Below are 12,830 nucleotides of genomic sequence, written 5' to 3'. Positions count from 1 at the left end.
TAGGCTCGCAGTAGCCCAATGATAAAGTCAGATTCGAGCACGCCTTTTTCACCTTGTTGCTCGATTCATAAATCCATTTAAAGCGGCCGCCCACACCAGCCCACAAGGAGCTCGGATGAGAAAAGGGGATCACTTACATTGACTGGGAGTTCCCCGCGAGACAAGTGTAATATGGAGCAGGGTAGCAAGGTTCATCGTGTCCCTCATTTTCTTGCCTCCAAATAAGCATGAAAGAGCTTTGTTTCTTTCGCTCTTTCGTAAATATCCGAACAAACTTACTGTATCTTACAGGTCATCTTCACAAAAGTTTGCCAATTTATGTCTTGCCCTAAAAAGGTAATGACATGACCGCGTTCATGCAGCCCTTTTCCACTTGGCCCGCAATGGATCCAACGCACCATCTTGCCGGAAATCTTTTAACCAGTGTCTTGCCTGGTATCTTCTTTGGGCTGGTAGGCTAGGGAGGGGTCTTGATATCCACAACAATGCTTGGGGCGCGCAAGTATCGGCAATTCCAATCGAAAAAGTTTGGTTGAAAATCACAGACAACATCCCATAACATAAGACGACGTTCAGAGCACCAGTCTTGGCTGACAACACGAAGCAAGTGGTCACGCTATCTCTTTCCTCTCTTGGTTTCTTACCAGACAGATGCCAAGCAAAACGCCAACGGGATAAGCATTCTCGATTGTTCTCGGCATCTGAAAGCCAAGACTCTCGAGGTAGCTGACGCCTGTCGGAAACTTTCGAAGCTTGGCGAATAACAACCAAGGATGATTGATACCTTTTGATTGTCGCCGAGTTCATGCGGATACCTGCAATTTACTACTCAAGCAATGTACCAAACAAAGCTTACTCCGAGAAAAAACCTAACTCGGACCTAATGGCCGATCAAAGTTTTATCAACTAGTACCATAGTAAATAGGTTACAAAATTGGGTTCCCCAAGGTAAGTTCAGGTCAAGGAATGATGCTCTTCAAAATCGACATTTACCTTGTTCCAACAGCACATGCTTGTCAGCACAAGCAAGGGGGAAGCTTCACGCCTCCAGTGTAAGATGATGCAACCCCGCCTCACTTGGCCCAGCCCCCCTGGTAAAATGTACGGAGTACATAGTAGGTAGTATCACTGTGGAACTGGGGCAAACAAAGTGATTACGATACCTTCCAAGTCTGTCAATCCCAGCCAATCATCTCTCTTGCTTCTGGCACGTTTCTAGGCCTGGGGCTTTCATTTGCGGTAGATCCGGGGGAAGTGTTTTTTTAGAAGCCCTTCGCTTCCGCCGCCAAGCCCACGCGCTTACCGTTAGACCCGACCAAGCCCGACTGTCCGACGAAAGAATTTTCAAAGCGACGCGAATGTCACCAGGCAGGCCGCCGACTACAGTACCTGAAAATCTCGACGCACGAATCAGGACCCCCGGTTGGACAAGCCGCCAACTGGTGCAAAGGCCCAGACCAAACCAACCCAAATTTCGTTAGCTTCCCGAGGAAAGCCACAAAGCTCGAAATTCGCACAGCTTGGTTTACCAAAGGACTAATTTGCATCGGCATAATCATAGACTTAGTGTTGACCTCAAGGCTACATATCCTCATTGCAACCAATAAGACAGCTTGGCCGAGTGGTTAAGGCGGCAGATTTAAGTCATACGCACCCTGTGCGTAGTATACTTGGTCTCTGCTCTCGAAAGAGTCGTGAGTTCGAACCTCACAGCTGTCATCATTTACTTTTTGATTTTTGCTTGCTCCAACACTGTGATTCAAATTAAGCATTGCGTTGCATGCATTCTCTTCGTCCTGTGTGTCGCCTCCTTTTTCGGCCTCCTCAAGTTCAAGCTAAGATTATTTGTATAGCCTTATTACTGGATTTGTACGCAGTAAGAGAAAGAACTCAAGAAAGGCAAATGCGCCTGTGAAAGTTATGTGTATGAATTGAGGATAAAATATTATTTGCAATATGTTGGGTTTGGAACTGGGAGCTTGCCGTTTAGTACTATTCTTATCAATATATATATGAGTTCCGATCAGTTTATCAGAATTTGATCCTATGGAGAATGCTTTGTATAAAATACATTTCGGCGGATATTTTGTGAATTTATTTACCATCGCTCCCACTAGTACCCCCTCTACCCCTGTCGCTGCTGCTTTGCCAGTGTTACCTGCTATTAGCCCCATGATAACAATCACCCAAAGCGACATCGCAGATTCTACCTGGTATTGTTAAGATAAAGTGTTATCCTTTCTTGAAAGTGCCAGTGAAAATGATAAAAGTTTGCACGATACGCAGAATGGTACATTACCAGAACATCGGAGAATTTCCACAGCACTTTCGGTTTTAACGCCTCCGCACCCAGCAGCTACATTGACATTGTTATCAGCTCTGCCCCGTGGACCTGGGGAGAGGTGCAACTTCCAGGGCTGAAATTTCCGGCTTCTCTAGGGCTGGCGGGTAAGGCATTTGCATAAACGTCAAATGCCAAAATGGCAAGGGACTTTGAGTAGTGCGTATTTGTAGCGAGCCGGTTAGAAGGTGCTTCGAGATGATAGCCAACGGGTGCAATAGACGGGAAAATTAGTGGTGGCGGTTGAGTCTAGGGAAATGCCTATCTAGTGTGGCCATATATAATAATTAAATAAACTTGGGCCATCTTTGTTTTGCAAATTTTGTGGTGTGGTACAGAATTGACGAGTCAAAAAAGAAATTGCCATTTATACATATAAAAATATGAGTGCCGTTCTACCAAGTCATTAGATATTGGGCCTTTTGTTGATAATCGAGCTTGATACAACCGACTCAAGCCAACCAAAAAGATGTGTAGACTTGTGGGCGTGTCTTAGTTCCTTGCATATTGTCTTCACTATTTACTGTCCACCACAAGAGTGTGACAATATGCATTCAGTGCGATTGCAACTACGACATACTACCAGGCTTTGGCAGCCGTTGACTTGACCAACAGGTAGTGTGGAAAAGATTTAAGATTATTTTGTTAGCTGGAGTGTCCCGTCGCTACCACTTTACCAAAGATTCTCATCTGGTCCAATCCCCTGCTCGAAAATTCAAAGCTCCACTCAGTTCTTCCTTCTCCCAAACACCACAATGCCATTCATTGGTCGAACAGGTCATAACTAGAGCATCCTATTACGTGCTCTTGGGCGGCCTCATCATTCCCACAGTCCGGTAGCCGCCCTCGGCGCAAGGACCGCAGTGCTCGACGCCGTTTTGGTGACCCCAGTTTACCCCAGGCTGCGGGGTTACCCCCCACCTCTGGGTGACTTCCAGATCGAATGCCCACCGGTCCTCAAACCCGTTCCGCTTGTACAGGTTGTAGCCTTCGGGAGACGACTCCAAGAAGGTCGGCAGGCCCTCGGCGTCGGCTAGCTCAAACCCGAGCCTCAGCAGAGCGCCGCCCGCACCGAGTCGGTGGTATTTTGGACTGCAGGCGAGGATGCCGAGGTCTTTTTTGTTGTGGGGTTTCTGCTGTCAGCCTAAAGTTCATCCCAAATAGAAAAGAATAAACCACTACTAATCAAGTCGCAAACTCACGTAGATGTCTCTGTCCCTGGATGTCCTCCCTTTTGTAATCTTGCATGCGGCCAATAAAGGCGTTGAAAACCTCGGGATCAGACCCCTCCCCGAGCATCTCCATCGTCATGGGTGGCCCCTTAATGTCCCATTGGTCACGCGACCGCTCCCTGCGGAATACGGTCCATTTGGCAAACGCCACCAGCTCAGGTGCTGTGCCGTCATCTCCAACCAGTTCAGCGACGAAGACAAGAGGCTCGCCCTCGTCGCCGCTCCCCTCCTTGCCTTCTTCCGGCTGGGGGAAGATCCTCGCGCCGAACTTTGCCTTGGCTTCCTCGGTCACCCCGCCCGGGCTCAGGAGCGGGGACATGGGTCCGGCGCCGAACGCGGCGTAGTGTATGTCGACTATGGCGCTGGTGTCGGCGGGCGTCCCGGGCCGCACCTGGATGCGCCGACCCTGGGGCGCCGCTGTTGGCGGTGGTGCTGTGGATAAGTCGCCCATTTTTCTTCTTGTTGTTTCTAGTACAGATGGGTTGAAATAAGGGTTGGCAAATGCTTTGTGAATCTGCAGATCGAAATTCTGGAACGTAGACGCGGCGCAAGTCTTTTCAAGGAGTTAGAAAAGGCAAACATTTATATGCAGTGGTAAGAGAGGTCAACGGGCGAATAAAAGGGCCGACGTAGATTCCAATCGGAAGGTCGGAATATCGGGTGTACAAAAGCCCTCAAACCGAACCAAGCGATGCCGACCGTTGTGGCCAAACATTACTGTAAATGGTAACATCCATGCATTCACCTCTTCTTGGCGTGGAGCTCTCTTTTTTTTTTGAGTCATTCGCCGCATACATAATCTTGATCTATGGTCTGGGCATGGAGATTCTGGCTGTAATGCCAAGACCTTGGTGAGATGTACTTGAGACCACCTTATTAGATTCGGGTGTCTTGATTTGTGTACCAAGTAGTCGGGTACATATAATGCAAATAACAAAAATAAAATAGCTACTATGATCTTCCCTTTGACCTCTTGCCATGTGTGCAGTGGTGATAGTCTTGGTTTTGATGTGGCCAGAAAATGATGAGAAAATGACAAAAGCGTTTAGCGTCATATGTCGTTTTATAGCATTGGAGGTACAAAGGAGTAGGTAATTCAGTTTGGTTGGGTGGTACATCGGAGCACAATAATTGTCTGGCACAGCCACCCATTGGTTAGCCAAAGGAGAGTGAGTGTATGAACTACCAGACGTTAGCGGTCTGATTGCCATCTCTTGAACCACAAGATGTGACCGATCTGATCATCTTTTGCAACTCCAAGATACTTCCTTGTCACGGCCAATGCTAAAAATACAAACTGATATGGGTCCATTTGGAGGTATCGAAGGTTGTTTAACAGCGTGGCTGTATATTCATCGGAGATGACAATCAAGAGGAAAAAAACCCCAAACTCTAGTGGGATATACAGAACTCCGTCAGATGCAGTATAAAACGCCTCGACTGATCTAGGTACCTAGGTAGGTATTGAGGCCCAAGATTCTCCAAAGACTGGGCCGGCACGTGCAATATGTAACAAAAACAACCAATCCGCAACAAGGCTTCGATAACCAAGCTTGTCGTTCTAGAACAAGTTGTATGCGGACGGTTCACCATAAAACCATCCCGTCTGCTATTAATCCTTAAGCCTCGCAGTAGGCGATAATAGTTCAATAAAAAGAACCGGTCATAGTTAGCTCTCCCTCACTCCAGCAAGCCAAGGTCTCGACGGGGCTATGAGCCCCTTGAAGGCCTTGCTGTAAAATTGGGAACAAGAGTTGCATCCTATAATAAAAGCGCGACAGGCGCTGGTCAAAGATACGATTCTCAAATAAACGGCGATCACCTCTTCAATCCCGGCATTTTGGGCAGCGGAACTGGGGTTTGCGTCCTTGGAGGCTCGGCGGAGCTCTTTGACCTGGCTTTTGCCTGCGAGACTGGAGTTGCCGTAGCTGTGGTCTTTCCTTTCGCCTGCGGCTTCTTGCCGGTACCCATGGGTGTGCTGGAGGGTGGCGTGCTTTTTGGGATGGAAGGGTCTGCCGATATAGAGTTTATAGTCTTGGCCTTTTTCGACTTTGTCTCGCTCAAGGGGGTCTTGGCGGCTTCCTCTGCGTTGGCCTTGCGCTTCTTGGACTTCTTTTCAGAGGCCGATCCGTTCTCCTCTGGAGCGTCGGTCATAGCCACATCGCCTCTCGACTTCAGGACCGACGGAAGTGGGGGAAGAATAGGCGTAGGGACACCAATAGGCGTGTATCGCTTCTTCAGTACCGGAGGTTGGGGTCTTGGTGGCTTGGCAGTTATTTCAGCCTTGGGTTTCGCCGTGAAGTCAGAGGCAGCAAGCTGAGTGATTCTCTTAAGGTGCATGGTATGGTCAATGCCCCGATCTACTGCAACATGTGTTAGCCGTACGAACAAGGCTTAACTTGTACGCCACAAAGACACTACTTACCCATCTCATATTTGCTGCCCTTCTTTGCCGGCACAAGAATCTTGTAGGTGCTGGGCACTCCGGTAGCTCCCAGATCAACACCATAGTCTACCCCATTGTGCGACACAATGGGGTCGCCGGTCTGCGCATTGCGCATAGGAAAGTTCATCTTCTCCACAACGCTGACTGGCACTGATGCCGGGGTGGTGAAATACCAGATCTGCTTGCCCTCGCGCTTCGCCTGCTTGAAAACATTCAGAACCTCTGAGACATCTGTGTCCTCTGAAGCTTTGCGCAACTGGAAGCCCTCCCTAACAAATTCGTCGGCCCTATATTGAGAGTTAGTATACCACAAGACACTGGCTAAAACGCCAAAACGGGAGCTTACAGTTCACCATCGGCAGGCTGGCTTTTTGACACAAGCGCAAACGACTCGTCGGCCATTTCCACATCAGAATCATCAGCCGGCTTCTTTGACTTGGATTTCGCAACACCGTTGACAGCTTTCTTTGTCGCGATCGCTTTGGCAGGCTTGGCTTTCTCGTCTTCCGAGGAAGACGTCTCTTCCGAAGAGTCAGAATCAGAATCCGACTCGGACTCAGAGTCAGAACTGGAACTTTCGGCGGCGGCCTTATTCTTCACTATCGCAGCTGCCTTGGTTGCCTTCTTGGTCTTGTCCTTTGCTGCAGTCTTGGATGGTTTAGAGACTTGTGCCTCCTCCTCAGACTCGTCCTCACTCTCCTCGGAGCTCGAGCTTTCACTTTCGTTATTGGCAGTGGTGTTCGACTGCTTGTTATTTTGTGGTGCGGCTATCTTGGCACCAGATTGATCCTCATCACTGTCGCTCTCGCTTGAAGAGTCCGAATCCGAAGACACAGGTGCCTTTTTGGGCTCGGGTTTGGAGATGGCTTTCTTAGTGGCAGCCGCAGACTTCTTTGCTGTCTTCTCGTCTTCTGAATCCGACTCGGAGCTGCTCTCAGAGCTACTCGTAGCAGGCTCGGGTTTGATCTTCTTTTCGGTCACGTTCGGCTCGGCTTTAAACATCGATGCCTTCTTCGTAGCTGTAGCTGGTGTTGAAGCGCTGTCCGACAGTTTGGCACCGCCTTTGGCTGCTGCATTCGTCTTTTTGGCGGCTGTGGCAGCGTTGATTTTGGAAAGAAAGTTCTCGGTGCCCTCGCCATCCGACATGTCGCTATCGGAGTCGCTTCCACTGCTAGATTCATCATCGTCCATCATTGCTTCGGTTTTGATGCTGTTCTGTTTCGAGTTTCGACTATTGTTACCAAAGACGTAACTGCGCGCCGAGCCAGCCATGTTGGAGACATGGGCGCCCAGGCTTTGAACGTTAGCCCTAGGCATTGGCATATTGACGGTGTTGCAAGCAAAACTACAGATGTGTAGTGTTATGAGCCCCAGCGGCTTGTGGAATCGGAGAGGGTGTGTTTTGCGGTTGGCAATGGAGTTGAGGGCAAAGTCAAGGTGAAGTTGAGTTGTGATAGTGAAGCTAAAGTGACGCGCGAAAATCGCCGGCAGCGAAGAAAATTTTGGAACAGTCGCGTCTTTCTGCCAATGCGACGAGTAATTGAGGGGCAGCGGTGAGGGATTTAAAGGAAATAATTGGCCAGCCAGGGCTTTAGTGGGGTCCAAGCTTGATATATGGGGCAGGTCTAAAGAAGCTCAGTTCTAGCGCGTAGAATTGAATTTGCATTGACCCGATACTGTCGCAAGGAGGTAACGACGGGTATATTAGACTAGGTAGTCTAGTGCAAAATTATTTGCATGATATTCCTCTCCTCTATTCCCCCGATATAGTGCCCAGACCATGGAGACAAGGAAAAAAAGAAAGATTGGTAACCCCAGTGCCAGCGCGAGCCCGGGCGCACCAGGTACGAATGAATTTGTGGCATCGCATCGACTGGGAAAGTGATTGTGCCTGTAAAAATATCAACTAACACAAACCTGACAGTCATGAGTGCGTTTGCATTGCGCCAACAGCTCCTCAAGTCCCAAAACCCTCCGTCCTCCTCGCCTTCAGAGACAAAAGGAGCCGCAGCCACCAAGGTCAGCAACATCAAGGATGCTGCAAACCCAGAAGCTGTTCTTGTAGAGTCTGAGAGTGCACCAGAAACGCCTGCAAGTCTCGTGCCATCGCCGGCCACTTTTCGCGCGAGGTAGGTGAGTCCATCAACACCACAAACGGATTTTACGTTTATTTGTCTAACCCTTCTGGCCAGCCCAGAAACTGAAAAAGTAGATGAGCCAGAATCATCTACAAGAGTGGTGTTTTTCTCGAGTTTCAAGGCGAGCAAACAGAATTTCCAGAAGAAACCCAACGGCATTTCTGTCCTCAGACTGTCCGAAGGCGAAGTGAGTTTAATTGGACCCTTTTTCTTAAAGTTGAATTATCCAACTTATTGACATTGACTCCAGCGTCTCGTAATACTCGGAAGCTATGGTCTCACGGTAAAAAATGGCCTGATAAGTATTGCTGGCGCAACATTAAAAGCGCGCAGCGGCGCCACATGGATTCACTCACCTCATTGCCATGCACTTCCTGTAATCCGGTGCTCGGAAGATGCCACCCTTGAGCTTCGCTCCCACCCGGCCGCTAGTAGTCTGAGAGATCTAGCCAGGCTCTCTCCCAAGTTCGAGAAGTTGTGGAACGATGCGGCTGCGGAAGAGTCGCTGAAGCCTAAGGGTTCTACGTGGCCTTCATATACCATAGTGAGTCCCAATTACTACGATATATGGCATTGCAAATTGCAAATACAGATATTAACAGGTCGTCCGACAGTTATACACGAACGAAGATGGCCCGAAGGCAGCTCCTCTTCAAGAACTTGCATCCTTGGCAGAATGGAACAAGAAACTCGCTTCGTTAGCGGCCGCTTCCAGGAAATCAGAATCAATGACTATTCTTGTCTGTGGCCCAAAGTCTTCTGGCAAGTCTACCTTTGGCAGGCTACTTGCGAACCGTCTTGTCACAGAAACAAAAAGACGGAACGACCAGCCACAGCCCGGCGTTGCAATCCTTGACATTGACCCAGGGCAGCCCGAATTTGGAGCCCCAGGGATTTTATCGCTAGTCTATGTCGAATCCCCGAACCTCCAACCTCCGTTCTGTCACCCCTGTCTCTCAACAACAGGACGCAGTCGAATACTACGGAGCCATTCAATAGCAGCAATTTCGCCCATCACAAACCCTGATCACTACACTGAATGTGTCCTCGACCTTTATGCAACATACGCAACCAAACTTCGCCAAAAGTGTCCTTTAGTCATAAACACGTGTGGATGGGTTCAGGGTACCGGACTAAACATCATCACCGAGCTCATTGACCGAATTCGTCCGACCGAGGTTGTTTACATGTCGCAAGAAGGCCCCGAGGAGACCGTTGAGGCGCTCAGAGAAGCGTGTCTGAGCAAAATGCCTCTAGTGCTCATGCCATCCCAATCGAGCAAGTATACAGCAAGGACAGCTGCAGACTTGCGTATAATGCAGATGATGTCCTACTTTCATGTTGACCAGCCAGCGTCTGACCCAGAGTATCTTCAGTGGAACACAAACCCATTGGCATCCATTACGCCTTGGGCTGTGAAATACGGTGCTCAGGATCGTGCCATTCTTGGAATCATGTGTTACGACTATGAGCCAACACCAGACATGCTGGCTCTTCTAATAGATGGCATGATTTTAGCAATGGTTGAGGTTGAGGATATGGCTGCCTTCCGAGACATGTCAGCCACTGCTGGGCAACATCATGGTCACGAGATGGACGTCGACTCTAATCCCAACGATGATTCTGCCAGGGCATACAATAATGTTCCGGTGATCTGCACTCCACAGGGCTTGCCGTTTATACAAAATCACCGGGGAGTAACACTCGACCCTCGACATTCTCGCACGGTCGGTCTCGCTCTTGTCAGGGGCATTGACGAGAAAAGCCAAACACTACAACTGATCACGCCCGTCTCGCAGGAGAGGATCACTGAGCTCAACACTGGCAAAAATCGGGTCGTTCTTGTCTGGGGAAGACTGGACGCTGCTCCAACCTGGTCTTATGTTGAGGAACGCCATAAACAAGAGGTCCAGACTAGGACAAAACAGTCCACTGCTGATGATGTTGCGCTGGAAGAAAGTGGACCGGGACGCCCAGGTAGCACTGGTGATAACTTGCCCTGGGTTGAGGAATTGCAAGCAAATCAGAAAAGAGCAGCCGGCCATAAGGCACTCAGGGTACGAAGGGATCTTGGTCGTGCTAAGGGCACAGACTAAGCGAATTGTTCGTAAAACTGCATAAATGCTTCTTGGCAACGTTATCCATTTGGACCTGGAAAGTTGTAAGAAAATAAAAATAAAAAGTGGGAACCCTGTTCTAATTGGAAAAGGAAATACCACTATAGAGCTAACAAAGCTACTTGTCATCTTCCAAAATACCAGACTCTGGACTTGATAAAGTTAAGTAGGGGGCCGGAGCCCCGCGCCTCGTGTCTGGACTGGACCAATCACTGACTCAGTCTGATGCAATGGTCGAAATATTAGTATACCCGCCCGACCGCCTTCTCCTCACTTCCTCTCTCTCCCCCCTCACACCGAGAGCAATCATGTCATCGTTCATCAATGTTGACATCAATGACAAGCCTGTCGCATCTTTTCAAAGAAGAACGACCTCTTAGTGTCGATACGACGGCGAAACATCATTTGGCGTGAATTCCAAAAGCCACGCTTTGTGCCTGCAACTGATTACGGACGAACCGTTAGCTCTCTGCCTTGCCATTGGGCTTCCTGAAGTTCTTTCAACTCACCAAAAGCTCGCGAAAACGTTCTATCCAAAAGAAATCACCGGCGATCTATACAACGAGGATACAGTCAAGGAAAATAAAACAAACAAATAAACACACCGGACGTATCAACTGCTCAACGATGTTGGCGAGCGCGTTTCCCACAACTCCCACAGTTTCCACGAACACGACCACGACCACAGCATGGTGCTGATCACGTGATTGATGTACGAGCCACTGACCCAGCCACAAGCCACAAGAGCTCCGAATTCGGAAGCTCCGTACAGCTCGGGTTCCTGCCCCACATCTTGAAGCGCGATCCAGTCGGCCTGACGTAGGTATTTATGGTTTGCTGTCCTGGGTGTTCTCCTCAGGATGGTCGTCAGGCTCAACGCGATCATCACCCTGCGCCGGTGTCTGCAGCTTCATGACAAGATCGACATCCTGAAGAAAAGCCTTCAGTTCCTGCCCCCTCTTTTCACTCATTCCAAGCTGCAGGGGAGTCCAACCCGTCGTGGCCAATTGCCAGTTCTGCACCCTTGCTCTGCTGACGGCAGCTCTGTCTCCGACGAGAGACAAGTCTGCAGTGCTTTTGACGTTGCTAACGAGGACAGAGCCACTGCTAGACTCACTGTTGTCGATTAATGTGTATGCAACGGTCAGCACTGCGCGATGATTACCGACGAAACATGGCCATCTCGAAAAGTCGAGAAGCTTCAACCCCACGTGCGGCCCTTCCGCACTCCATGACGGATGAATGCAAAACTATACATACAGGTGCTGAGTCACTTCAGCATCGATCGCGGATGGAGGCTTCTGTGCATCCATGGTGCTTCCCGCTATGCCAGGTGGTTGTGAGGTTTTAAATTGTGACCTGCGGCCGCTTGACCTTGTATGGTGGGGGCGACGACACGCTGGCCAAGTGGTTCACTTTTGACGCTGTTCGCTGCGGGCAAGTCGAACTAGTAGCTCCTTTCAGGGGAGCGAAATCTGTTGGAAATGCGACAGATGTAAACGAGCAAGTTGAGAGTAAACTGGAGCCAAGGAATGAATACAACGGTAGGTGGCAGTAATGACTGTGGTTAGGACAGGACTGGTTGGAAACAAGCCGCGACCTTTATTTCAGTGGTGAGGAATCGCTGTGGATGCTATAATCTTTGTTGGATACCTCCGGTTGCTCTTGAATTGAAATTGGTTTCACAACACAGGTATATATGCTGAGGCAAAGTAACTCAGTCGTGCTGAAAGGCGTCGTCAAGTAGGTAAAGGAAAATAGATACAGGTAGGTGGTAGGCAAGGTAGATAAGGTAGGCTGGGCGGTTGTTTTGTAGGCAACTAGGTGAGGTGTTGACAGTGGGTGGGGGTTGCGTGGATCGATGTCGTGGTGGAGGTTTGTCGGTTTTTTTTTTTTTTTTTTTTTTTTTTTTTTTTTTTTTTTTCCCTTAGTCCCGTCCTCATCCATCCTGACACCAAGGAACGCGGGAACGGCAACTCACAGACACCCGCCAGTCACCATAGGGAACTTGGGAAGGGGGTACGTACCTCACTTTAGGTGCCAGAAAAGTGCCCCGCCCCATTATGAGCGTCGGTCCCGGCGAGGACGTTAGCCTCGAGACGCCCAGTAATTTCGAGTACCTAGCTTGCAAATTCACCGCTGAAAGCAGCCGAGTACCCTGCTTCTCTATCCTACCGTGCTCGTTATTATCATTACATCGTGGTCGAAGGCCGGGCTTTGGCTGTTTGGTCACCACCACAACCCCCGTCATCATTGATCCTGGCCTGACAGCCAGCTTTACCCGCTGTTTGTTTGCAATTCGCATCAATAATCCGCTCATGCAAAGAAAAAAAAACATGGGGCCGACTTCAAGTCAAAGCATGAATACACACCTTTCCCACCCAGCTGTTTATTGAGCAGATTGACTGTTTTCCAAACAGCCGGATCCTCTTGGCGGACATCTCCATAAAATTGAGTCGGGCCCATGACCAATGAATGAGTTTCTGGGACCGTTCTTTATTCCCCTGCGAGAGAGAAAAATAAGGCGGAATGCCGGGGGTGGAACAAGGAGGGTTT

At 49.3% G+C, this 12,830-nt stretch overlaps 4 protein-coding genes and 1 non-coding gene across 5 annotated transcripts; 2 read left to right on the top strand and 3 right to left on the bottom strand.

Annotated features, from left to right (window-relative positions):
* Positions 1–1,607: 1,607 nt before the first annotated feature.
* Positions 1,608–1,719, top strand: MGG_20195. Its single transcript has one exon. It is a non-coding gene; the product is annotated as a tRNA-Leu (tRNA).
* A 1,241-nt stretch (positions 1,720–2,960) lies between these two features.
* MGG_03301 (uncharacterized protein) lies at positions 2,961–4,172 on the bottom strand. The gene is made up of 2 exons (XM_003716614.1): positions 3,544–4,172; positions 2,961–3,455 (listed from the first exon to the last, which is right to left on the bottom strand). The coding sequence occupies exons 1-2, from the start codon at positions 4,022–4,024 to the stop codon at positions 3,139–3,141; spliced, it is 798 nt and encodes a 265-aa protein (XP_003716662.1). The 5' UTR covers positions 4,025–4,172; the 3' UTR covers positions 2,961–3,138.
* Positions 4,173–4,443: 271 nt separating this feature from the next.
* Positions 4,444–7,527, bottom strand: MGG_03302 (uncharacterized protein). Its single transcript, XM_003716613.1, has 3 exons — positions 6,366–7,527; positions 5,999–6,306; positions 4,444–5,936 (listed from the first exon to the last, which is right to left on the bottom strand). The coding sequence occupies exons 1-3, from the start codon at positions 7,340–7,342 to the stop codon at positions 5,392–5,394; spliced, it is 1,830 nt and encodes a 609-aa protein (XP_003716661.1). The 5' UTR covers positions 7,343–7,527; the 3' UTR covers positions 4,444–5,391.
* Positions 7,528–7,690: 163 nt separating this feature from the next.
* MGG_03303 (uncharacterized protein) lies at positions 7,691–10,495 on the top strand. Its single transcript, XM_003716612.1, has 5 exons — positions 7,691–7,863; positions 7,944–8,148; positions 8,212–8,344; positions 8,408–8,701; positions 8,772–10,495. The coding sequence occupies exons 1-5, from the start codon at positions 7,800–7,802 to the stop codon at positions 10,251–10,253; spliced, it is 2,178 nt and encodes a 725-aa protein (XP_003716660.1). The 5' UTR covers positions 7,691–7,799; the 3' UTR covers positions 10,254–10,495.
* MGG_03304 (uncharacterized protein) lies at positions 10,219–12,197 on the bottom strand. The gene is made up of 3 exons (XM_003716611.1): positions 11,535–12,197; positions 10,784–11,390; positions 10,219–10,717 (listed from the first exon to the last, which is right to left on the bottom strand). Exons 1-2 carry the CDS (start codon positions 11,585–11,587, stop codon positions 11,102–11,104), a joined length of 342 nt encoding a protein of 113 aa, XP_003716659.1. The 5' UTR covers positions 11,588–12,197; the 3' UTR covers positions 10,219–10,717; positions 10,784–11,101.
* Positions 12,198–12,830: the final 633 nt, after the last annotated feature.

Source organism: Pyricularia oryzae, chromosome 4 (genome assembly GCF_000002495.2).
Source record: "Pyricularia oryzae 70-15 chromosome 4, whole genome shotgun sequence".
Taxonomy (NCBI): Eukaryota; Fungi; Ascomycota; class Sordariomycetes; order Magnaporthales; family Pyriculariaceae; genus Pyricularia; species Pyricularia oryzae.
This window is presented reverse-complemented; position numbering and strand designations above follow the sequence as displayed.

Bases quoted from the DNA above. Each gene is read 5' to 3' on its own strand.
- MGG_03301 (XM_003716614.1), bottom strand. From the start codon at position 4,024: ATGGGCGACTTATCCACAGCACCACCGCCAACAGCGGCGCCCCAGGGT. The intron at 3,456-3,543 runs GTGAGTTTGCGA...ACAACAAAAAAG, and splicing joins CCAGGGACAGAGACATCTAC to ACCTCGGCATCCTCGCCTGC.
- MGG_03302 (XM_003716613.1), bottom strand. From the start codon at position 7,342: ATGCCAATGCCTAGGGCTAACGTTCAAAGCCTGGGCGCCCATGTCTCC. The intron at 6,307-6,365 runs GTAAGCTCCCGT...CTCTCAATATAG, and splicing joins CAGCCTGCCGATGGTGAACT to GGCCGACGAATTTGTTAGGG. The intron at 5,937-5,998 runs GTAAGTAGTGTC...CACATGTTGCAG, and splicing joins GGGCAGCAAATATGAGATGG to TAGATCGGGGCATTGACCAT.
- MGG_03303 (XM_003716612.1), top strand. From the start codon at position 7,800: ATGGAGACAAGGAAAAAAAGAAAGATTGGTAACCCCAGTGCCAGCGCG. The intron at 8,149-8,211 runs GTAGGTGAGTCC...CCTTCTGGCCAG, and splicing joins CCGGCCACTTTTCGCGCGAG to CCCAGAAACTGAAAAAGTAG. The intron at 8,345-8,407 runs GTGAGTTTAATT...CATTGACTCCAG, and splicing joins TCAGACTGTCCGAAGGCGAA to CGTCTCGTAATACTCGGAAG.
- MGG_03304 (XM_003716611.1), bottom strand. From the start codon at position 11,587: ATGGATGCACAGAAGCCTCCATCCGCGATCGATGCTGAAGTGACTCAG. The intron at 11,391-11,534 runs GTATGTATAGTT...AATCGACAACAG, and splicing joins GCTGAAGTGACTCAGCACCT to TGAGTCTAGCAGTGGCTCTG.